The 23,361-nt window shown below is 45.6% G+C and overlaps 1 protein-coding gene across 1 annotated transcript; it reads left to right on the top strand.

The window, feature by feature from the left end:
* Positions 1-5,656: 5,656 nt before the first annotated feature.
* On the top strand, positions 5,657-17,305 carry MRPS23 (mitochondrial ribosomal protein S23). Its single transcript, XM_511903.7, has 5 exons — positions 5,657-5,813; positions 6,369-6,539; positions 15,526-15,603; positions 15,734-15,860; positions 16,851-17,305. Exons 1-5 carry the CDS (start codon positions 5,770-5,772, stop codon positions 17,001-17,003), a joined length of 573 nt encoding a protein of 190 aa, XP_511903.2. The 5' UTR covers positions 5,657-5,769; the 3' UTR covers positions 17,004-17,305.
* The last annotated feature ends 6,056 nt before the right edge of the window (positions 17,306-23,361 follow it).

Raw genomic sequence — 23,361 nt, 5'->3', positions numbered from 1 at the left:
AGGGCAGGGTATGCACAGGCAGTGAAGGGAAGGCTCAGATGACAGCATCCTCATTTGTCCTAACTTGGCTTTATTTATCCATGCTGTTCACTGGAAAACTCTGAGAGCTGTGGGCCAAGCACCAGGCCGGGTGTGGGGAGGCAGAGCTAAAAGTCCTAGTTCCTGCCCTCAAAAAGGCCCCTGTAGCCAGACTCAGACAGGTAAACAGAGTTACAACACAGACACAGCCCTGAAAGAGATAAGCATAGGAAGGGAGGGAGCAGGTCTGGGCACTCACCTGATCTTACTGAGTGTGTGCTGGGGGCTGAAAAGCTTTTCCACCTGAACTGATTCTTGACAGTTCCTTGAAGCCTAGGAAGGGGGTTTGAAGGGGAGCTCTCAGGAGAGGGGCACAAGCCCAACAGCCGGAAGGAAAGAGAAGGTACTCTGCCTCCCCCCCCTTTTTTTTTTTTTGAGATGGAGTCTTGCTCTGTCGCCCCAACTGGAATGCAGTGGCACGATCTCAGTTCACTGCAACCTCCGCCTCCTGGGTTCAAGCAATTCTCTTGGCTCAGCCTCCCGAGTAGCGAGTAGCGAGTAGCTAGGATTGTAGGTGCCAACCACCATGCCTGGCTAATTTTTATATTTGTAGTAGAGACGGGGTTTCATCACATTGGCCAGGCTGGTCTCGAACTCCTGACCTCAAGTGATCCACCCACCCCGGTCTTCCAAAGTGCTGGGATTACAGGCGTGAGCAGCTGTGCCTGGCTGCCTCCTCCTTTAATAGCCCTCCCTGCCCTTCATCCTCCTGGTCCTCAGACTCAGGAAGCCTACAATTCTTTTTTTTTTAACGGATCCTGATATAATCCTCTCTCTCTTTTTTTAGAGAAAAGGGCTCACTTTGTCACACAGGTTGGGGTGCAGTGGCACGATCATAGTTCACTGCAGCCGTGAACTCCTGGGCACAAGCAATCTTCTTGTCTCAGCCTCATGAGTAGCTAGCACTACCAGCTTGTGCCACTGCACTGGCTAACTTTTTTCTTTCTCTTCTTTTCTTCTTCTTCTTCTTTTTTTTTTTTTTTGTAGAGACAAGGTCTCGCTGTGTTGGCCAGGCTAGTCTCAAACTCCTGGCCTCAAGTCATCCTCCCGCCTTGGCCTCCCAAAGTGCTGGGATTACAGACATGATCCTCCACAGCTGGCCTGATATAATTCTTAAACTGTGTATTGAATATACTGTATTGCTTTCCTCCCTTTAAAGCTAATTGCTCCCTGATTTTAGCTGTCATAGGTGAGTAGCAGCATTCATGATTTCATCAGTGTGCTGGGAGTTTCACTTACCAAAGCTGTTCCACTACTGGGGATGATGCTCTTCCTCATTTTGTCTGACAAATTCCCACACACTATTTATTTATTTATTTTTGAGACGGAGTCTTGCTCTGTTACTCAGGGTGGAGTGCAGTGGTGCAATCTCAGCTCACTGCAACCTCCGCTTCCTGGGTTCAAGTGATTCTCCTGCCTCAGCCTCCCAAGTAGCTGGGATTACAGGTGTGTGCCATGACACCCGCCTAATTTTTTTTATTTTTTATTTTATTTTTAGTAGAGACGAGGTTTCGCCATGTTGGCCAGGCTGGTCTCGAACTCCTGACCTCAAGTGATCCACCCGCCTCGGCCTCCCAAAGTGTTGGGATTACAGGCGTGAGCCACCACGCCTGACCTCCACGCACTATTTAAATACGGGCATTGTCACAAAGATGTGGGCAGAGTGATGGGAAGCCACAAGGGATGGCCTAGACCCCGTGGCTAATAACAGAGGGGTACAGCTTGCCAACTACGTCTAGGCTTGAAGGAGCAGGAGAGGGACGGTGGCTGGAACCTGGTGAGAGAGCTGTGATTTTATGTTCTAGAACTTTATGTTCCAGGAGGGAGCCCGCTGGCAGTACCAACTGGAATCCAGCCAGAAGCAGAGGGCAAGGAGCTGGTGGATGCAGGCCACAGAAGCCAGCCTCCCAAGGCACAGAACAGGGCGAAGGACGGCAGAGAGTGGGTGTGGAACTGCTTGGGCAAATGGGAACTATTCAGCACTTACTGATCTATGTTAGGGGCTGAGCTGTGTCTCCCCGAAAATCATATGTTGAGGTCCTAACTCCAGTACCTCAGAATGTGACTATAATAGGAGGTAGTCTTTAAAGAGGTAATTAAGTTAAAATGAAGTCAGTAGGGTGGGCCCTAATCCAATAATACTGGTGTCCTCATAAGAAGAGATTAGGACAAAACCTTCCCACACAGAGGAAAGACCATGTGAAGACGTGGGAGAAGAAAGCTGTCTCCAAGGCAAGGAGAAACTAGCCATGTGCAGAATAAACTAAACTTGCAGACACCTTGATCTTGGACTTCTGGCCTCCAGAATAGGGAGAAAATAAATTTGTGTTTAAGCCACCCACTTTGTGTGCAAGTGGTGTTAGGGCAGGCCTAGCAAACTTCATACAATCAACAAGCTATTCAGCACATAACTTAATATTTATGTATTTACCTCTCTGTCTTCCCTACTGGACCGCTGGATTCTCTAAGACTCAGAATAGTCAGGTAGGTGTTTACATGCTTCTGGAATGAATGGATCATCTAAGAAGAAAGTAAAACAGTAAGGCAATCTATGAAATATTATCAAAATGCTGCAGTCCAGGTGGCAATGGGTGGATGACACAGCACAACAGCAATCGCGTTGCTGTTACAGCCATCAGGCTTGTTGCTGCTCACAGGCACTCACTATGTCCCAGGTGCTGTGATTAGTGCTTTACATGAATGATCTCTTTTACTTTTGCAACAAGCCACGAAGATAGTTGACACTGCCATCATCATTATTATTATTATTATTTGAGACAGGGTCTTGGCTCTGTTGACCAGGCTGGAGTGCAGTGGTGTGATCATGGCTCACTGCAGCCTTGAACTTTGGGCTCAGGCCATCCTCCCACCTCAGTCCCCTGAGTAGCTGGGATTACAGGCATGCACCACCACACCTGGCTAATTTTGCCCAGGCTGGTTTTGATCTCCTGGCTTAAGCAATCCTCCCACACTGGCCTCCCAAAATGTTGGGATTACAAGCATGAGCCACTGAGCCCAGCTCCACATTTTAACAGTTGGAGAAACAGAGGCTCGAAAAGTTACATAACTTGCTCAGAGTGAAGCAATTAGTGGGCACGTCTACAATGAGACAGTGGGATTAATATGAGGCCGAGTGGTGTTGTAGTGGAAGGAACATGGCCTTTGGGAGTTTACAAGCACCACTTCCTTATCTGTAAGATTAGCAGGACATTACCTATGTCAGCAGGTGGTTGAACAACTGAATGAGACACTTGAGGTTCCTTGGTACCTCCCGCGGCACAGTGGTGCGTGGTGTAAGTGCCCCAGGCCCTCACAGCCTTGGGCGGCTGCGGTCCCCACTCAAGAAGACAGCCTCAAATGTCCATTCTGCCTGCCCCCTGCTGCCCAACAGCTTGCTCCTGTATTATGAATGAATGTTTCTTGGGTGTGTACTTCTTGTGTAGCCTCAGAAGGCTGTTATCCCCAAAGTACCCCCAAGTCTGCCCACCAATATTCTGCTCTCAGTCACAGAAGCAGGCTGGAAAGGGAAACTTCAAAGGCTTGGAAGAGGAAGGGACCAACCCAAGATTAGCGAGAACATTACTGCCTTGCAGTTCTTCCCCTATTGAGGGTTTGCGTCTTTGGTTCCCCTCCTTGATCTTGGAATAAACCCTTTAACTCTTTAGCTGCAGTGACTGCACTAACCTACAGTAGCAGTTCCTGGTGGGAGAAGAGAAGTGTGCCTGTAATCTGGGCTGGCAGATAGTGCTTGCTGGCTGGGACAGAATTAGAAAGTTGTTATGAGGCCTGGGAAGACTATATTTAGCTGGGAGCATGTTTACTCTCCCCAGAGCAAGGTCTTTTAGACCTCCTGAGGGCTGGGATACTAGAGCCTTTACACCTGGCCTGGGGCCAGAGCTGTGCTCTCTCTTCTCTGTTCCAGAGAGTCTGGAGGCAGCAGTGAAATCCACCTCAGGTTAGCCCTGGGCCTCAAATCACTGGATCCCTGGGATGCGTGTGTGTGTGTGTGTGTGTGTGTGTGGTGGGGGGGGGGGCGGGGGGGGAGCGGCGTTCTGCTGGAGTCTTGAGCCTACCAGCCTCGAGCTTTAGGCATAGCTTAGGCGGCATTGTGAGGCACTGGAAAGGGCCCTGGCTGCCCCACCCCGCCAAGGCTGGCTCTATCAGTTGCTTATCAGACAAGTTATGTAACTTCCTGAGGCCTTGCTTTCTCATCTATAATGAGGATGTTAATAGCTACCTTATGGGAAGGTATGTGGATTCAGTAAGATAACACACACAAGCAGTAACTACTCATCAAACAGTCCCTTCCTCCCCTTCACCCGCCTCAGAGTGGGAGGACTCTAGGATGACTTGACTAGGCTCCCAGGAGACATTGTGTGTGATTCAAAACATTCATTGGATTAAAAGTTCAAATATGAATACAATCTCTTTACAAGTCAAACTCTGAAGCATGTGTAAAGGAAGAAAAAATTCTCCCTTCCCTGCCTGCAGTTTCACTCCGAGATATCCAATGTTCACAGCCTTGGGTGTCCTTCTGCAGAATTTCTATCCTCAAACACAAACATATATAGAGGTGTTTCTTTTTCCTTTTTTTTTTTTTTCTAACAAGTTGAGATTCCACTAAACATGTTTCTTTGCAACTTCGTTTTTCATTTAAACATAAGTCATGTACCTTAACCTAGGTAAATACATGTGGATCTAGCTCATTCATTTTAATAGCTGCATAGGGTTCCAAAGAAAGTATGAACAATAATTTTCCAGCTATTTCTCATCTGATGGATTTTTTTTCCCACTACAAACAATGCTGCAACGATGATCCTTGCACAAACATCCTCATGAATTGATGCTTTAATTTCTAAGGGGTTCTTTCCCCGAAATATGATTACTGGGTCAAAGGGTATGCTACACACAGTTTATATTTTTTTACAGTTTAACACTGAGAGATGACTTTCTCCAGATTTTTTCGTTTCCCTCTCGGCGTCTGTTTGTTTCGGACACTTTCACTTTTCGAGTTCCAAGGAGGAGGTAGCCCGCGACACCGGCCGCGGGAAACACGAGTTGCAGCCAGCATCCTAGTTAGCGTGGATGCAGGTGGCACTCCGGGGACGAGGGGCTTAGTGGGGAGCACTACACAGCCAGAGGCGGAGGCGCGAGATCTAGCACGACGCTGGGCAAGTGACGGCCCCTCCCCGGCCTTGGTTTTCTTCTGCGTAGTCTGTGACTCTAAACAACATTAGGCTCAGCCTGGGCCTAAAGCTGGTGACCTCAAATCTCGGCCTTTGTTGGCTCCCCTAGGACTGTAGGCTGCGCCTCACCCCCGCTCTGCCCCACTACTTCTCCTCCGCGCGGCCCCACCTTTTCAGAGAAGTTGGTTCAACAAGGCGAGAGAGAGTAAAGCAACCACCATAATGAATCCCTCCCACAGCTCGGTCATTTATTACTTCTGTCCGGCTTTGGCTCGCTCCCGCCCTTTTGGCTCGGCTATCGAGTGCTCCTGCCTGAACCTGGCAAGTAACCTCGGAGCGCGCACGTTCGGCCTATCACTTGCTTCTGCCTGCGCCGCTCTCCCGCAGGGGCTGCGGTGAAAGCGCAGCGATCCTTGGCTCGGCCAGCAACTTATGCGCCCTTTACCTGGAGCAGCCGCTTCCGGTTCCGGTAGCAGCTAGTCACGCTCGGTATCAGGCGCAGATCATGGCAGGCAGCCGGCTGGAAACCGTAGGGAGCATCTTCTCCCGGTGTGTGCTCCGAGCCGTGGTGGGCTGAGGGTGCCTCCCCCAGGCTGGGGTTCTCAGCCGGTCACGCTCTTCCTTGGAGCGGACCTGAGCAGGGCGAGGCGTATTGCAGGGTGCGGGGGCTGAGCTGGGTGAGGCCCTCTCATGTTTTCTCCTGGCTCCGAATAGTTGTGCCTGAGGATGTCTCTCCTTGAATTTATGTGTCATGTTAAAGATTATTGCAGCTGCCTCTCCCCGAGTGGAGGTCTCTAGGAAGAGGAAGGGAGGAAGAGCCTGATGGGCCTTCCTTATCAGGTCATGCAAGACCGCTCTTGCATTTTTCCGTGACCGAACGTGGGTGGGACGCACAAAAGAAGATAGAGGGATTTAACTCTCCTGAGCGTTGTTAAGTTTGGTTTGGGATGTGGACAGACCTTCCCTGTAGGTGGGGAGCAGTCCTCCCCCGTTCTGTGTTGCAGACCGCATAATACCTTTAATGTCCCAAGCTGTGCTAGACTGATTCAGGGGCTTTGGCAGGCTACTGCAAGTGACCCAGTTTCGTTCTGTTCCCTCCCTAAGGACTCGGGACCTGGTTCGGGCCGGGGTGCTGAAGGAGAAGCCCCTGTGGTTTGACGTATATGACGCCTTTCCCCCGCTGAGGGAGCCCGTCTTCCAAAGGCCTCGAGTGCGATATGGCAAAGCCAAAGCTCCCATCCAAGACATCTGGTACCACGAGGATCGGATTAGAGCGTGAGTGCTCAGCCCTGTAGTGGACAGGAAGCAACAGAACTTCAGAAGGGAAGGTTTGGGTAGCAGTCTGGGAATTCAAATATGAAATTGAGTCAGGGGTTTGCCCTGTGGAGAAGGCTTATCTAGCCAAATTAGGGAGGCAGCACCCCTTCCTCATAGTGAAACTGAAGTTCTGAAAAGTGGAATCTGGAGCCCAGCAACCGAAAGATCATTGCAATTATAGCCGCATGTTTCTGGGCATCTGCTTTGGGCCAGGCACTGTACTAAGCTCTTTGCAAGCATTATCTCATTCTCTAAAGGCCTTACTCTAACTTGTAAGGAAGGTATTCTTGTTTCCATTTTATTCAAGGAGACTGCGAAGCTCAAGGGAATTAGCTAACTTCTTGTAATTACTAAATATATAGGAGGGTGGCGGATCTGGGAATCACATCTCTGACTCCAAGCTTATGGTGATCATTATGCCGGTCTTCTCCAGGAGTGGAGATAGGAGGAACGTGGTCTGTGGATCTAGTAGTCCGGCTCTTTGAAGCCACTCAGATGAAAGGATGCTTGAAAGTCTAAGAGAGGCCGGGCGCGGTGGCTCACGCCTGTAATCGCAACACTTTGGGAGGCCAAGGCGGGCGGATCACCTGAAGTCAGGAGTTCGAGACCAGTCAGACCAACATGGTGAAACCCCGTCTCTACTAAAAATACAAAAATTAGCCGGGCATGGTCGTGGGTGCTTGTAGTCCCAGCTACTCGGAAGGCTGAGACAGGAGAATTGCTTGAACCTGGGAGGTGGAGGTTGCAGTGAGCCGAGATCCCACCACTGCACTCCAGCCTGGGCGACAGAGAGAGGCAATCACTAGGAATTTGAAGGAAAATCATGTGTTCTTTATTTTTTTTTTAGCATCCCTTTTCTCTTTTTTTTTTCTTTTTCTTAAGCTCAGTGGCAAGAATACTTCCTCTTTTATTATAAAAGCAACACATGCTACTTGTAGAAAATTTAGATACACGAAGAAAGCATAAAGAAGAAATCACAGGCTGGATGTGGTGGCTTGTACCTGTAATCCTAGTGCTTTGGGAGGCATAAGGGAGGATAGCTTGTGCCCAGGAGTTTGAGACCACCCTGGGCAACATAGCAGGACTTGTCTCTACCAAAAAAAAAGTAGTTGTCTTAGTTTACACTCTGATTAGCAGTTTCTGAGAGTTCTTACTTTATCCTTGTCAGTATTGATAATGATTATTTAAGAATTTTTTTTTTCTGGGCCAGGCACGGTGGCCCACGGCTGTAATCCTGGCACTTTGGGAGGCTGAGGTGGGCAGATTGCCTGAGCTCAGGAGTTCGAGACCACCTTGGGCAATACGGTGAAACCCTGTCTTGACTAAAATACCAAAAATTAGCCGGGCGTGGTGGTGGGCGCCTGTAGTCCCAGCTACTTTGGATGCTGAGGTGGGAGAATCGCTTGAACCTAGAAGGTGGAGGTTGCAGTGAGCTGAGAGTGCACCACTGCACTCCAGCCTGGGCAACAGAGGGAGACCCTGTCTCCAAAAAAAAAAAAAAAGTTTTGTTTTTTTCTGATCTAAGTATTTTTTTTTTTTTTCGAGATGGAGTCTCACTCTGTCTCCCAGGCTGGAGTGCAGTGGCGCGATCTCGGCTCACTGCAAACTCTGCCTCCCGGGTTCACGCCATTCTCCTGCCTCAGCCTCCTGAGTAGCTGGGACTACAGGCGCCCACCACCACACCCGGCTAATTTTTTGTATTTTTAGTAGAGACAGGGTTTCACCGTGTTAGCCAGGATGGTCTCAATCTCCTGACCTTGTGATCCGCCTGCCTCGGCCTCCCAAATTGCTGGGATTACAGGCGTGAGCCACTGCGCCCGGCTGATCTAGGTAGTTTTAAAATAATAATCCCAGCACTTTGGGAGGCCGAGGCGGGCGGATCACGAGGTTAGGAGTTTGAAACCAGCCTGGCCAACATAATGAAACCCCGTCTCTACTAAAAATAAAAAAAATAGCTGTGTGTGGTGGCTCGCGCATGTAATCCCAGCTACTTGGGAGGCTGAGGCAGGAGAATAGCTTGAACCCGGGAGGTGGAGGTTGCAGTGAGCTGAAATGATGCCACTGTACTCCAGCCTGGGCGACAGAGCAAGACTCTGTCTTGGAAAAAAAAAAACCAGTAATTGTGTCTAGAGATTTTAATTTCTGTTTCTTTGACAAGTTTCTCTACTTTCATGATTATTGGCCATTTGAATTTATTTTTGAAATATCTGTGTTCTTTACCTATTTTAATAATTGTTGTTATTGATCAGTAAGAGTTCTTTATAGAATTGAAGATACTAAGTCTTTGACATACACTCCAGACATTTATTTATATGTTAGTTGTTATTAATAATGCTTGTTTAATTTATAGAAGTTGGTTATTTCATCCCACTAATTTTTTTGGTACCTTCTACGTGGTAAGCATTGCACTAAACATTGTGCTAGGCACTGAGGTATTTTATGTATTCAAATCTACCCATTTTTTCTTTTTGCTGGCTTCATTGCCTTTAGGCTTAGAGGGTTTAGGAAAGTCTTTTTCAGTAAACTCAACTCTGTTTTTCTGAGTTATCTTTCAAAGTGAAGATGAGGGGTTGAAACTAGTAGAAATATTAATTCTTTAATCTTCTTCCCTCTTTCACTTTTTTTTTTTTTTTTGAGATGGAGTCTTGCACTGTCGCCCCGGCTGGAGTGCAGTGGCACGATCTTGGTTCACTGCAAGCCCCCACTCCTAGGTTCACGTCATTCTCCTGCCTTGGCTTCCCCAGTAGCTGGGACTATAGGCGCCTGCCACCACGCCCGGCTAATTTTTTGTATTTTTAGTAGAGATGGGGTTTCACTGTGTTAGCCAGGATGGTCTCGATCTCCTGACCTCGTGATCCACCCGCCTCGGCCTCTCAAAGTGCTGGGATTACAGGCGTGAGCCACTGCGCCCGGCCTCTTTATTCTCTTTTTTTCCAAAACTTAAATAGTCACAGAAAATGTGCTCCTAATGGTTTCCTAGCAACATTCTTTTTTTTTTTTTTTTTTTTTTGAGATGGAGTCTCGCTCTGTCACCCAGGCTGGAGTGCAGTGGTGTAATTTCAGCCCCATGCAACCTCCACCTCCCGGGTTCAAGCTGTTCTCCTGCCTCAGCCTCCTGAGTAGCTGGGATTACAGGCTCACGCCACCATGCCTGGTTAATTTGTATTTTTAGTAGAGATGGGGTTTCACCATGTTGGTCAGGCTGGTCTCGAACTCCTGACCTCGTGATCCGCCCGCCTTGCCTCCCAAAGTGTTGGGATTACAGGTGTGAGCCACCGTGCCCGGCCTCCTAGCAACATTCTTAAAAATATCTTTAAAGTTCTCTATTTTTTCTTTTTTCTTTTTTATTATTTTTATTTTTTTTATTTTTTATTTTTTATAGTATTTATTGATCATTCTTGGGTGTTTCTCGGAGAGGGGGATTTGGCAGGGTCATAGGACAATAGTGGAGGGAAGGTCAGCAGACAAACATGTGAACAAGGGTGTCTGGTTTTCCTAGGCAGAGGTCCCTGCGGGCAGTGTTTGTGTTCCTGGGTACTTGAGATTAGGGAGTGGTGATGACTCTTAACGAGCATGCTGCCTTCACGCATCTGTTTAACAAAGCACATCTTGCACCGCCCTTAATCCATTTAACCCTGAGTGGACACAGCACATGTTTCAGAGAGCAGGGGGTTGGGGGTAAGGTTATAGATTAACAGCATCCCAAGGCAGAAGAATTTTTCTTAGTACAGAACAAAATGGAGTCTCCCATGTCTACCTCTTTCCACACAGACATAGTAACAATCTGATCTCTCTTTCTTTTCCCCACATTTCCCCCTTTTCTATTCGACAAAACTCCCATCGTCATCATGGCCCGTTCTCAATGAGCTGTTGGGTACTCCTCCCAGACGGGGTGGCGGCCGGGCAGAGGGGCTCCTCACTTCCCAGACGGGGCGACCGGGCAGAGGCGCCCCCCACCTCCCGGACGGGGCAGTGGCTGGGCGGGGGCTGCCCCCCACCTCCCTCCCCAACGGGGCAGCTGGCGGGGCAGGGACTGCCCCCTACCTCCCTCCCAGACGGGGCGGCTGGCTGGGTGGGGGCTGCCCCCCACCTTATTTTTTTCATACAGAAAAAAAAAAAAAACAAAGATGTCACACTCCTTTGGGACTACTTTTCTGTTTTCATGTTTCCCCTTTTGTGTGCCCTGAATTTTGTTCATACTGCCCCTGTTGTGGCCTTAGCCTGTCTTTAATAGCTCTACATTCCAAATGCCCTGTCTTTATTCAATAACAAACATTCGTTAAGCACTGTCATGGGCCAGGCATTGTCAAATTCATTCTTGTAACTTCAGTGCCTAGCCCATTGTGTGGCATATAAGTTGCTTATTAATCGTCTCTTGAATGAAGAAGCTAATGGATTGATGGACAGATGAACTACGAGGCTGGTAGAGAGAAACGAAAGAAAATTCCTTGGAGAGGAATGGTGGAGGGCCAGGACTGGGACTGTTTGGAGAATGGCCATCAGAGTTTTATTAGTTTTCTGAAACAATTTCAGGAACAGTGGGCTAGAAACCACTTCTATGGCCACATTTAGCATCCCTATACATTTATGTAAGATCTAAGTAAGTGGTAAATCTCTCACTGGGAGTTTACTGACAAAGCCCCTCCCCTTGAATACTGATGTTAATTAGCTTTTAGTACCTTGAATTTGTCTAGTTCCTTTTTCTCTTAAATATTTATACCAATGAGTGTGCCTAATTGACTTTGATACACATCCCTTATTCTTACTGTTGTTTCAGGATGCTAGAAAATGGAATTTATAAGGTCATTGTGTTCCGAATTGGGGCCCAGGCTTTCCCCCCGGGACCCCCAACACCAACACTCATTTAAAGTAGCAGAACAAGTATGTTCTTGCTCTACTTGGAAATTTTCGGCATACAACATGAGATCTTTGAGGAGATTAAATGCTTTTTCAGCACCTTTCTTCTCAGACCCATTGCATGCACTTTGTGGTTCATTGATACATTAAAAACATTTGTACTTTGCTCTCACATGTAATCCTGGCACTTCAGGAGGCTGAGGCGGGTGGATCACTTGAGGTCAGGAGTTCGAAACCAGCCTGGGCAACATGGTGAAACCCCATCTCTGCTAAAAATGCAAAAATCAGCTGGGTGTGGGGGCATGCACCTGTAGTCCCAGCTAGTCTGGAGGCTGAGGTGGGAGGATTGCTTTAACCCAGGAGGCGGAGGTTGCAGCGAGCCGAGATTGCACCGTTTCACTCCAGCCTGGGTGACAGAGTGAGACGACGACTCAAAAATAAATAAATAAATAAAAATTTTAAAAAATCATTTGTGCTTCTGCTGTAGATTTGGAACTGGATGATAAATGATTGGAGAATGTGGAATAGTTTACTTGTCCCTCTTGTTAAATATTACTTTTTTTTTTGAGATGGAGTCTTGCTCTGTCTCTCTCTCCCAGGCTGGAGTGCAGTGGTTCAATCTCAGCTCACTGCAGCCTCCACCTCCCGGGTTCAAGCATTTCTCCTCCTCAGCCTCCCGAGTAGCTGGGATTACAGGCATGTGTCACCACGGCCGGCTAATTTTTTTTTTTTTTTTTGTATTTTCAGGAAGACAGGGTTTCACCATGTTGGCCAGGCTGGTCTTGAACTTCTGACCTCCAGCGATTCACCTACCTTGGCCTCCCAAAGTGCTGGGATTACAGGCATGAGCCACCATGCCCAGCCTGTTAAATATTATTTCTTTAAATTCTTTTTTTATTTTTTAATTTTTTACTATTGTCAGAATATATAAAAATTATTTCTATTAACACCAAAATATTATCTTGTATTTATATAATTTATTGAACCTTTATCTTTGTGGCCCTCTTTTTTTTTGGTGTTTTTGATATTTAAAAAAGCTTATAGAGTGGTTGTGCATGCCTGTAGTTCCAGCTACTTGGGAGGCTGAGGAAGGAGGACCATTGGAGTCTAGGAGTTCAAGGTTGTAGTACACTATGATTGTATCTGTGAATAGCCACTGCACTCACAACAGCCTGGCAACATGGCAAGACCCCATCTCTTAAAAAAAAAAAAAAAGAAAGAAAAAGGAACTTACAACAAAATAAATAAAACAAACAAAAAAGATGTATTAAAATCTAAGTGTAAAAAGTGAGATCATAACAGTACTGGAAGAAAACATGGGAGAATTAAAAAAATAATCTGAGTGATAAAGGTCTTTTTAAGCATGATATAAAACTCAGAAGCCATAAAAAGAAAATATTAAAATTTTCTGTATAAAAAAGTACTGTAAGCAAAATCAAAAGACAGCCAACAAACTGGGAAAGATCTTTGCAATGTTATGACAAAGGACTAATTTTCTATGTATATGGCTACAAAGTTTGCTTAGAAATCATTAAGAAAGAGACCACTGTGTAACGAATTACCATAGACCAGGTGGCTTATAAACAAATGAAATTTCTTTCTCATAGTTCTGGAGGCTGGGAAGTCTGAGATCAGGGTGCCAGCAGGGTCAGGTTCTGGGGAGGACTGTCTTCCTGATTCCTCACATTGAGGGGAGCAGAGAGTGGAAGCAAGCTCTCTTCTATCTCTTATAGGGGCACTAATCCCATCATGAGGGCTGATTACCATGACCTGATTACCTCCCAAAGGCTCCATCTCTAAATACCATCACATTGGGGATTAGGATTTCAACATACTAATTTTGGTGGGACACGTTTAGTCCATAGCAACCACCAAATAGAAAAGCGGACAAAGAACTTGGACAGTTCACAGAAAAGGAAATTCAGTTTGCTTTTAAACTTGAAAAGATGTCCAGTCTGTTTAAAAAGAAAAGCAAATTAAAACTATAAAGAGTTCTGGTTTCTTACCTATCAGGTTGGCTAAGATCAAAAAGTTGGAGAACATGTGTGTGTGTGTTTGTGTATTTTTTTTTTTTTTTTTTGAGGCAGGATCTAACGCAGACTGGGATGCAGTGGTGCCTATCATGGCTCACTGCAGCCTTGACCTCCTGGACTCAAGTGATCCTCCCACCTCAGCCTCCTGAGTAGCTGGGACTACAGGTGTATGCCACCATTCCTGGCTAATTTTTAATTTTTTTTGTAGAGATGGTGTCCCACTATATTGCCCAGGCTGGTCTTGAACTCCTGGCCTCAAGTGATCCTCCTGCCTTGGCCTTCCAAAGTGCTGGGATTACAGGCATCAGCCAGCATGCCTGGTCTAAATATATATATATATATTTTTGCTGGGATTACAGGTGTGAGCCACTGCACCTGGCTCGTGTGTGTGTGTGTGTGTGTGTGTGTGTGTGTGTGTGTGTGTATATATATATATATATATTTTTTTTTTTTAGAGACAGGGCCTCAGGTCTCACCATGTTGCCCAAGCTGGTGGTGAGCTCCTGGCCTCAAAAGATCCTCATGCCTCAGCTTCCCAAGCAGGTGGGATTATATGCGTGAGCCTCTATGCTCAGCTGGAGAATGTCATTTGTTCAGGGTGTGGGGGATAGGCGCTCGTATATTACCTATGTGAATGTAAATTGGTACAGCCACTTTGGAAAGCATTTTGGCAATTTGGAAGGCTTAATTACAAATGCACATACCTTGATCCAGTAGTACCACATTTGTGAATTTATGCCACAGACTTATTTACGTAGTGCACTAAAATTACAAATAGAGATAATGATTGCAGCATGGTTTAGAGTAGTAAAGGACTGGAAACAATCTCCATGGCACTGATAAGGCAAGATGTAGGGAGGAGAAATGGGGAGTGACTGCTCAGATACAGTGCCTCCTTTTGGGGGTGATGAAAATGTTTTGGAACTAGATAGAGGTGCTAGTTGCACAGCTTTGTGAGTTTTCTACATGTCACTTAATTGCACACTGAAAAATGTTAAATGTGGGCTGGGGACAATGGCTCATGCCTGTAAGCCCAGCATTTTTGGAAGCCAAGGTGGGAGGATCTCTTGAGGCTAGCACTTCAAGACCAGCCTGGGCAACATAGTGAGACTGCATCTCTACAAAAATTTAAAACTTAGCCAGGCATGGTGGTGCTGCGAACCTGTAGTTCCAGCTACTCAGGATGCTGAGGCAAGAGGATTGCTTGAGCCCAGGAGTTTGAGGCTGCAGTGAGCTATGATCACAGCACTGCTACCTGCGTTGGTGACACAGTGAGACCCTGTCTCTTTGGGAAAAATAAGTTAATTTTATGATGTGTGACTTTGACCTCAGTTTTTATTATTTATTTTTATTTTGTTATTATTTTTTGAGACGCAGTCTCATTCTGTCGCCCAGGTTGGAGTGCAATGGTGCGCTCTCCACTTACTGCAACCTCTGCCTCCTGGGTTCAAGTGATTCACCCACCTAACCCTCCCAAGTAGCTGTGACTACAGGCATATGCCACCATGCCTGCTAATTTCTTTGTATTTTTAGTAGAGATGGGGTTTCACCATGTTGAACTCCCAGTTTCAAGTAATCTGCCTGCCTCAGCCTCCCAAAGTGCTGGGATTACAGGCATGAGCCACTGCGCCTAGCCATACCTCAGTTTTTAAAAAGGCAAGATGTAGAGCAAGGTTTACTATTCTTTGGGTTAAAAATGTGGCTGGGGACAGGGAATGATAGTGCATATATGCTAGTATATTAGTGGAATATTTCTGGATGGATATACAAGAAATTTGTTAGTGTTGCTTCCTGGGAAGGGAACTGGGGGGCTGGGGTGCAGAAGTGGGAGGGAGTGTTACTTTTCACTGGCCACCCTTTTGTGCTATTCGATGTATTTACCATGTGCATGTGTGTATTACTTATCTAAAAAAACAAAACTGTTCAGCTTAGGCTATGTGGGTTATACCGTACTTAACTCCTCAGTGCCTAGCACTTATTCTTTATTTCTTTTATTCCATTCTCATCCACAGTCTATAATCAGAGATTTATATTATGTTGTTTGCATTTTCTAGGAAGTTTTATTCAGTGTATGGGTCTGGTCAAAGAGCTTTTGATCTATTCAATCCAAACTTCAAGTCTACCTGTCAACGGTAAGCCATTTTATAAGTCCTAGGCTATTCATATTATTTTTTAAGGATTTTGTTATCCATTTGATACTGTGTAACAGCGTCTTAACAATGCTTACAAACATACCTAAAATGTGACTGCTTGGAATTACAGGTTTGTGGAGAAGTACACTGAGCTACAGAAACTTGGAGAAACAGATGAAGAGAAGTTATTTGTGGAAACAGGGAAGGCTTTATTGGCAGAAGGTGTCATTTTAAGACGAGTAGGCGAAGCAAGGACTGTGAGTATTTCATTGTTAAAATTGTTACTGGGTTTATAGTTGTCCCTAAGTATGCACAGGGGATTGGTGCTAGGGCCCCTGCAGATACTAATATTCACAGATGCTGAAATCCCTTTTATAAAGTGCTGTGGTTTTTGCATATAACCTACACATATCCTCCCATATACTTTAATCATCTCTAAATCATTTATAATACATAACACATTGTAAATGCTATATAAGTAGTTATACTCTATTTTTAAAAATTTATATTTTTTATTTTATTTATTTATTGTTAAAATATTTTTGATCCGTGGTTTGTTGAATCTGCATATGTGGAACCTGTAGATGTAGAGGGTTGACCAGAGTTGCCAATCTGATGGAAGTTAAAGAGAGACTTGGTTTTCTTTCCCTAACCTTGGCTTATGTTCTTAAACTCCAGGTCAAATACTGTTACACTGAATATACTAGAATTTTGTGGTAATGACTGCTACTTGAAACAAGTGAGTCGTCATTAGGGCTTTTGAAATTTGGTTCTATAGACTTTTTTTTTTTTTTTTGAGACGGAGTCTCGCTCTGTCACCCAGGCTGGAGTGGAGTGGCGCAATCTTGGCTCACTGCAAGCTCTACCTCCTGGGTTCATGCCATTCTCCTGCCTCAGCCTCCCGAGTAGCTGGGACCACAGGCACCCGCCACCACGCCCAGCTAATTTTTTGTAGTTTTAGAAGAGACGGGGTTTCACCGTGTTAGCCAGGATGGTCTTGATCTCCTGACCTCGTGATCCGCCCGCCTCAGCCTCCCAAAATGCTGGGATTACAGGCGTGAGCCACCACGCCCGGCCCTATAGACTTTTTAAAATCATGTTTACTATTTGTTATAGTAGAATTGGATCTGAGATATTAGTGCTAAATTTTTCACTCAGTGACAGAATGTGCCTAGTTATATATCTTTAGCCAATTAATTGAGTGAAAATGATAACGTCTCTGTGATACTTACATCTGGTCTTTTAAGCAACACGGAGGTAGTCACGTTTCCCGGAAATCCGAACACTTGAGTGTCAGACCACAGACTGCGTTGGAAGAAAACGAGACTCAGAAAGAAGTTCCACAGGACCAGCATTTGGAGGCACCTGCAGACCAGTCGAAAGGTCTCTCGCCTCCCTGAAGGACCTGTATACTGTGTATGCTGGCATTCACACTCTACTCACTGGCTGAATGTTGAGCTATTTTTAAACAGTTGAACTGTGTAAATGTTTCTTGATCTCTAAGGTATTATGTTTGCCTTCTCTTAGTTATTTCTGGGTTGTCACAAAGCTCAGTATCATGGTTTGACAGAAGCAGTTATGTGAACTTTTATGTTAGGACATTACTAAATAGAGAATTCCCTAGCTGCTTATAAAGTAAATTTACTTTGAATTGTAAATAACATGAAGAAACCTTTATAAAGATTGTTCAAATGGGACTCAATCTGACTAGGCTTGCTTTGATGTTTGTTAGTATGTGGGCTGGCTACATCTGATTCCCGGGTACATATTTCTTCTGATCCATCAGACTTATACATGTACACATGTTGTGGAACCTTGGCTAGCTGGTTTTGTCTGCAGAGAATCTTTGTACTTCTTGCTATAGAACGATTATCTCTCCACTTGAGAGGCCAAGCTGACTTGCGCTTTGTGGTAAGAGTGAGGACCTGTCATTGCTGATGCACAAAGACCAAAACTGTAACTTTAATGTCATGGATTGAGTGTGCTGGAGACAGTTAACATAGGCCTGCACAGACTAGGCTGTTCAGTAAATACTTGTTGAATGAATGAGTGAATGAATGGTTATATCCAGCTAAAGACTGGATTCATATGGTGTAGATAACAGGATTGCCAAGAAAGGAGGCAGCTAATTTAGGTGATGCTCTCCACCAGCATCCACCTGCCTTCCTGGGGCCAAAGTGTGCCTACAAGTCCTTACCAACTTCCCTGCCTTCCTCGTTTCCCCAGGTTTTACTAAATACATGAAATATCCCTCTGAGATTGCAGCCTTTGTATATGTGGTCAAGCCAGTGGTTTTTAGCTGTTAATAGTAAGCTGCTTCAGAAATTCCCTATTTTAAAACTCATGTAGATTTTCTACCCAGTGATTCTTTGTGTATGGTCTCATCTCTCCTGGTACACTGTGAGGCAGGTCCACATCTCACATTCTGTATATAGTACACATCCATGCACGTGGGTGCTTGGTTCATGCAGGTGAATGAATACATGAGGCAAAAGCAGCTCTCAGCCATGCTGCTTCCCCCTCGACCTTTATCACTGTTTCACAACTGCTTGCATTTGGAGAATGCTTTACTTTTCGGTAGGGAAGTAAATTTCATCCATTCAAAGACATTACACAACCATTGAGACCAAACATCGGGCCAGACCTTGGGAAGAGGACTTAAAAAGCAGGTGAAAGACACAGTCTATTCTCAGAGGAACAATTGAGGGGTCACTCATCTCTTTAAACCTTAGGTTTCTGTTTTTTTAGGGGCAGGTTTTTTTTTGCCACAATGATGAAGATTTAAAAAATGTTTTTTTCCTTCATGTCTGGATTGATGTCCCATTTTTGTTTGTTTTCCTCCTCTGTAGATTTTTAATTTTTTTTTTTTTTTTTTTTTTTTTGCGATGGAGTATCACTCTGTTTCCCAGGCTGGAGTACAGTGGAGCCATCTTGGCCCACTGCAACCTCCGCCTCCCAGGTTCAAGCAGTTCTTCTGCCTCAGCCTCCCGAGTAGCTGGGATTACAGGTGTATGCTATGACGCCCGGCTAATTTTTGTATTTTTAGTAGAAACGGGCTTTTAACCATGTTGCCGAGGCTGATCTCAAACTGCTGGCCTCAAGTGATCCACCCATCTCAACCTCCCAAAATGCTGGGATTACGGGTGTTAGCCACCATGCCTGGCCTTAATTTTTTTTTTTTTTTTAATTTTGTTTTAGGAGATGGGGGTCTCACTGTGTCACCCAGGCTGGGTGCAGTGGTGCATACCCTGCTGCAGTCTTAACTCCTGGGCTGAAGCCATCCTGGCTCACTTCCCGAATAGCTAGGACTACAGGCATGTGCCACCACGCCTGGCTCTTTAACATTTTTTTTGTTTTTTTTTGTAGAGATGGAGTCTTGCTATGTTGCCCAGGCTGGCCTGGTCTCAAACTCCTGGCCTCAAGCGATCCTCCTGCCTCAGCCGCCCAAAGTGCTGGGATTACAGGCCTGAGCGACCGTACTGGGGCTGAAGACTTTTAAAGAAGTTATTTGTTGCATAATTCTTTAAAAAAATTATACATGCACATGGTTCAAAACTTAACAGTAAAAAGCTAGTCTCCCACCCCTGTTCCCCAGCCACCCTTTTTCCCTTCCCTGAGGCCACCACTATCACCATTTCCTTGTGCGCTCTTCCAGAAATATTTTGGGCATGGACAGGACACTATGCATACTGTTCTGTACCTTGCTTTTCTAGTTACTATGTCTCAGAGATCCACTGTGATTTAATCAGTGCCCGATTGAAGAAAATGTTCTTTGTTTTACTGTGTTGCAAATGGGCTGCTAGAGTTATGGGATGCTGGATCAAGGAGCAGATCATTTTGAGTTTTGATATCTTCATCCATAGAAATTGTGCTTAACTATACTCTCCTAGCAATGTATGAGAATGCGTTCCCCTACACATTCTGATCTTGTTAAACCAGACTGGGACTCTGGACCAGAAGGGAAAGACCATCCCTGTATAGCAAATAATCTGGATGGGGAAAAAGCTGCTGTCACTCATTGACTTCTTTAGGTTAAGTCTTAGTGATCAAAACATAGTGAAAGATATGAAGCTTACTTTGGAAACTCAGAACTATTTCCACAGTTTGGGCAAAAGCTGTCATCAGATCCCCATCACGTTTTGGAGAGAATGGAAGCATGACCGCATTCTTGGCTTTAAAGAGCTTAAAATCAGGCCGGGCTCCATGGCTCACGCCTGTAATCCCAGCACTTTGGGAGGCCAAGGTGGGCGGATCACCTGAGGTCAGGAGTTCGAGACCAGCCTGGCCAACATAGTGAAACCCCATCTTTACTAAAAATACAAAAAAATTAGCTGGGCGTGGGGCCGTGTGCCTGTAATACCAGCTACCCGGGAGGCTGAGGCAGGAGAATCGCTGGAACCCAGGAGGCAGAGGCTGCAGTTGAGCCGAGATTGTGCCACTGCACTCCAGCTTGGGCGACAGAGCAAGACCCTGTCTCAAAAAAAAAAAAATAAATAAAATCTTAAAATCGAGTTGGGACTACAAGAGTGACTTGTGAAACAGCAAGATGAACAGGAATCCTTTTAAACTTTGATATAAAAGTACAGTAGAGGTTCAGGGGCAAGGAATCAGTTCTGGATTTGTCTAGGAATACTGCATGAGAGCCTGGAAAGGCAGTGGGATGGACATGTACATGCGGTTTCTTTGGGCAGGAACACCCTCCCTTCTACCATGGTCTGTAGGAATTGAACCTTCCGTGCCGCTTTCAAATGCTGTCTGTGCTCGGAAAATACATAATATCAAGTCCCTTACTGAACCCCCTACAGATTGTGTTCATAAGGTGCTTCACTGCTGTTGGTCTACCTGGCCTACTGTTTGTACTCCTGCCTCATTTACTGTGGCCTTCATTCAAGTAGTAATGATTATTTACCTATTAAGAGTATAGGGTGGGCGTGGTGGCTCATGTAATCCCAGCACTTTGGGAAGCCAAGATGGGTAGATCACTTGAAGTCAGGAGTTTGAGACCAGGCTGGGCAACATGATGAAACCCCATCTCTACTAAAAATACAAAAGTTAGCCGGATGTGGTGGCAGCCTCCTGTAATCCCAACTACTCGGCAGGCTGAGGCAGGAGAATCGCTTGAACCCAGGAGGTGGAGGTTACAGTGAGCTGAGATCATGCTACAGCACCCCAGCCTGGGCGACAGAAGAGACACTGTCTCAAAAAAAAAAAAAAAAATAGTATAAAGGAGGGCAGAAATTCTTATTCTTTTAAACCATTGAAACATTAAACAGCCTTTCAGGAGCAGACCCTCCTATGGGTTTGCTGAATCCAAGGCGAGGAAGGCATATATCCAGGTTACAGTGAAGTTTGCACCAGACAAGTAATGAAGATTTGGGTTCTAGATCTGGATACTCCAGGCAGTTTTTACTATGTGACCCTGTGCCTGTCACAGTATTTCAGCCTGTAAAATATGGACAATGTTTGCCTTTTTGGCTTCCAGTTAGCTTTGTGAGGATTAATTGAGATAATGAGTGCAAAGCTCATTTGTAATATGTGGCAGGTGGTTTTATTACTATTTTGAGCAGTAGTGGAAAAGCCCATTTGAACTGGTAGGATGAGATAAGATCACGGTGGCCTTGACAACTACATGGAGGAGCCAGTTGGGTATGGGAAAGTTTGAGCAGGGAAAGAAAGAATGTAGTGAAAGCAGTGTCAGGTCAAAGAAAGGTTTGCCTAGGAGTGATGTAAAGAATGGGATGGAGGAGTGGGCAGGGAAGGAGGAAAGAGGAGACATGTCAGAGGGACCAAAAAGGAGGCAGCAAGTCCAAGGTCACAAACCTGAGTGACTAAAAAACTTAGCAGCATCACTGACACCCAGTTGGTGACGTGGAACTGGTGCTCTCCTGGGAGAGAGCTTCAATTCTCAACCTACTAAGTTGAAGGTGATGGTGCTATGTCTAAGTGGCAGACAGAGATAAGGGATAGGTGTCTATAGGGGCAAGATTTGGAGCCAGGAGAAGAAATGAGCTCTCCAAGGGTAGTGGAGAGAGATCTGGGATGTTGGGGGCTGGCAGGTAAATGCTTTAAGTGATAGAATAGGAGGAATGAGAAAGCCAGCAAAAGAAATTCACGTCCCATGTCTTCCATCATCTGTATGTCTAGACTTGTTTAAGTGGTCCTGGATTCACCAAATTTTATAGAGCTCTGCCTCTGCCTTTATTGGGTAGGCCTGATTTTTGATGATGTCCTTAAAAGGCTAGCCTGATTCTTCTTGTAGTTTTGTAGAACACTTTGTATCGAGAGTTCTCTGATAATGAAAGTGGTATTGCAGAATAATCTGCCCCCGAAGGACTCCTGATTTTGTTAAAGTGATACCTTTCTCTGTAAATAAATGATGGCGTGCCACTTAAAAACCTTCAGCAGATTTCTTTTTTTAAACAAAGTCACTCAAGTGGGACAGTAAGATTTTCTCTGAGGCTGGCACTGGTGCCTGCCTCTGCTCCGGGGAATCCAGACGTGGCACCCGGAGTTGGGCCTCATCCATCCTCAGCTTTCATCTGCGACCAAGCCTGACTCAGAATGGGCTGGCAGTTTTCCTGAGTACATGGGAGTTAGGGCAGAGAACATGATGTGGTGCTGGTAGTCAACACAAGCTGGCACGGCCTCAGCCAGAAGACTGGAGCTAGGAGCAAGCAAAGGCGAGTGGAGGAGGGGATGGGGAAGGCTGAGACTTCCTGGTCTCTATGTTCCTGAGCTCAATTCCAGAATAGCCAAAAGGTGGGAGCCTGACTCGGGCTAAGTTAGTCATGCGTTCTGAGCCTTTGACCGTGCTGGGTGAGATGAGGGATGGCTGAGCAGGTTCAGTGAGCAACTTGGTCGAGGTCACCTTGGCTGGCAGAGGAAGGGCACCTGCCCTCCTGTGGAAAAGACGGGAAATGGCTTTCCTGTCACTCCTAGGGTAGCGCTCAATGTGGCAGGCGGGTCTCTGATTGGATGAGCCCGGCACTGAAGCAGTTTCTGTGGTGATGCTGAACCAGACAAGTGGTTATTGCTGCAGCACGAAAAAGAAAAGGTTGCTAGGGGAAGGCAGAGAAGGCAGGAAGTTAAGTGTTATGTTCCCTACAAAATGTTGCTACTGCCAGCCACCACCACCACCCTCCATCCATGCAGATTCCAGACAGGGTTTTTGGGGAATACTAGCTGACAACGAAAATACATTTCAAGTATCATTTTACCCTCAATGAATGCTTTTCCTGGACTGCAACTGAAATAAATGTCAGTCACCGGACCTTCTAGCTCCTCAGTTCTTTTAATTAAAAGATAGTTCTAAGCAAGATCCAGTAGTGGTCTATTTATTATTTATCAAGCATTTTCCTTCCAGCAGTTAGTGAAAGGTCACTGGCTTCAACTGAGCTTTGTTTTTGGTGAGCAGCTTAGATGAAAAAGATATACAACCAATCTCTCCTGTTTGCTCATGGGCAGGACACTGTTTAATAGTCATTGTGGCATTTAGGATCGCAGGCCTCTGAAACATGCAGAAAAGTGCATGTGCATCCCTTGCTGCTGAACATTTCTCCAAAAGTAAACATCAGGTTGTGATTATGGTTAATAATGAGATATTGATTATTTGAAAATGTCACCGCCAGGGACTTGTCGGTTTCAGCACCACTAGATGGCGCTGGACTCTCATGCTGTTCAACTGCAGTCATTTCGTTTCCTTGCCTTGGGGTACCTTGCCTTTCAAGGTTGAAGAGTGTCCTTGTAAAATAATGTTGT

The sequence above is a fragment of the Pan troglodytes genome, chromosome 19 (assembly GCF_028858775.2).
Source record: "Pan troglodytes isolate AG18354 chromosome 19, NHGRI_mPanTro3-v2.0_pri, whole genome shotgun sequence".
Classification (NCBI taxonomy): domain Eukaryota; kingdom Metazoa; phylum Chordata; class Mammalia; order Primates; family Hominidae; genus Pan; species Pan troglodytes.
This window is presented reverse-complemented; position numbering and strand designations above follow the sequence as displayed.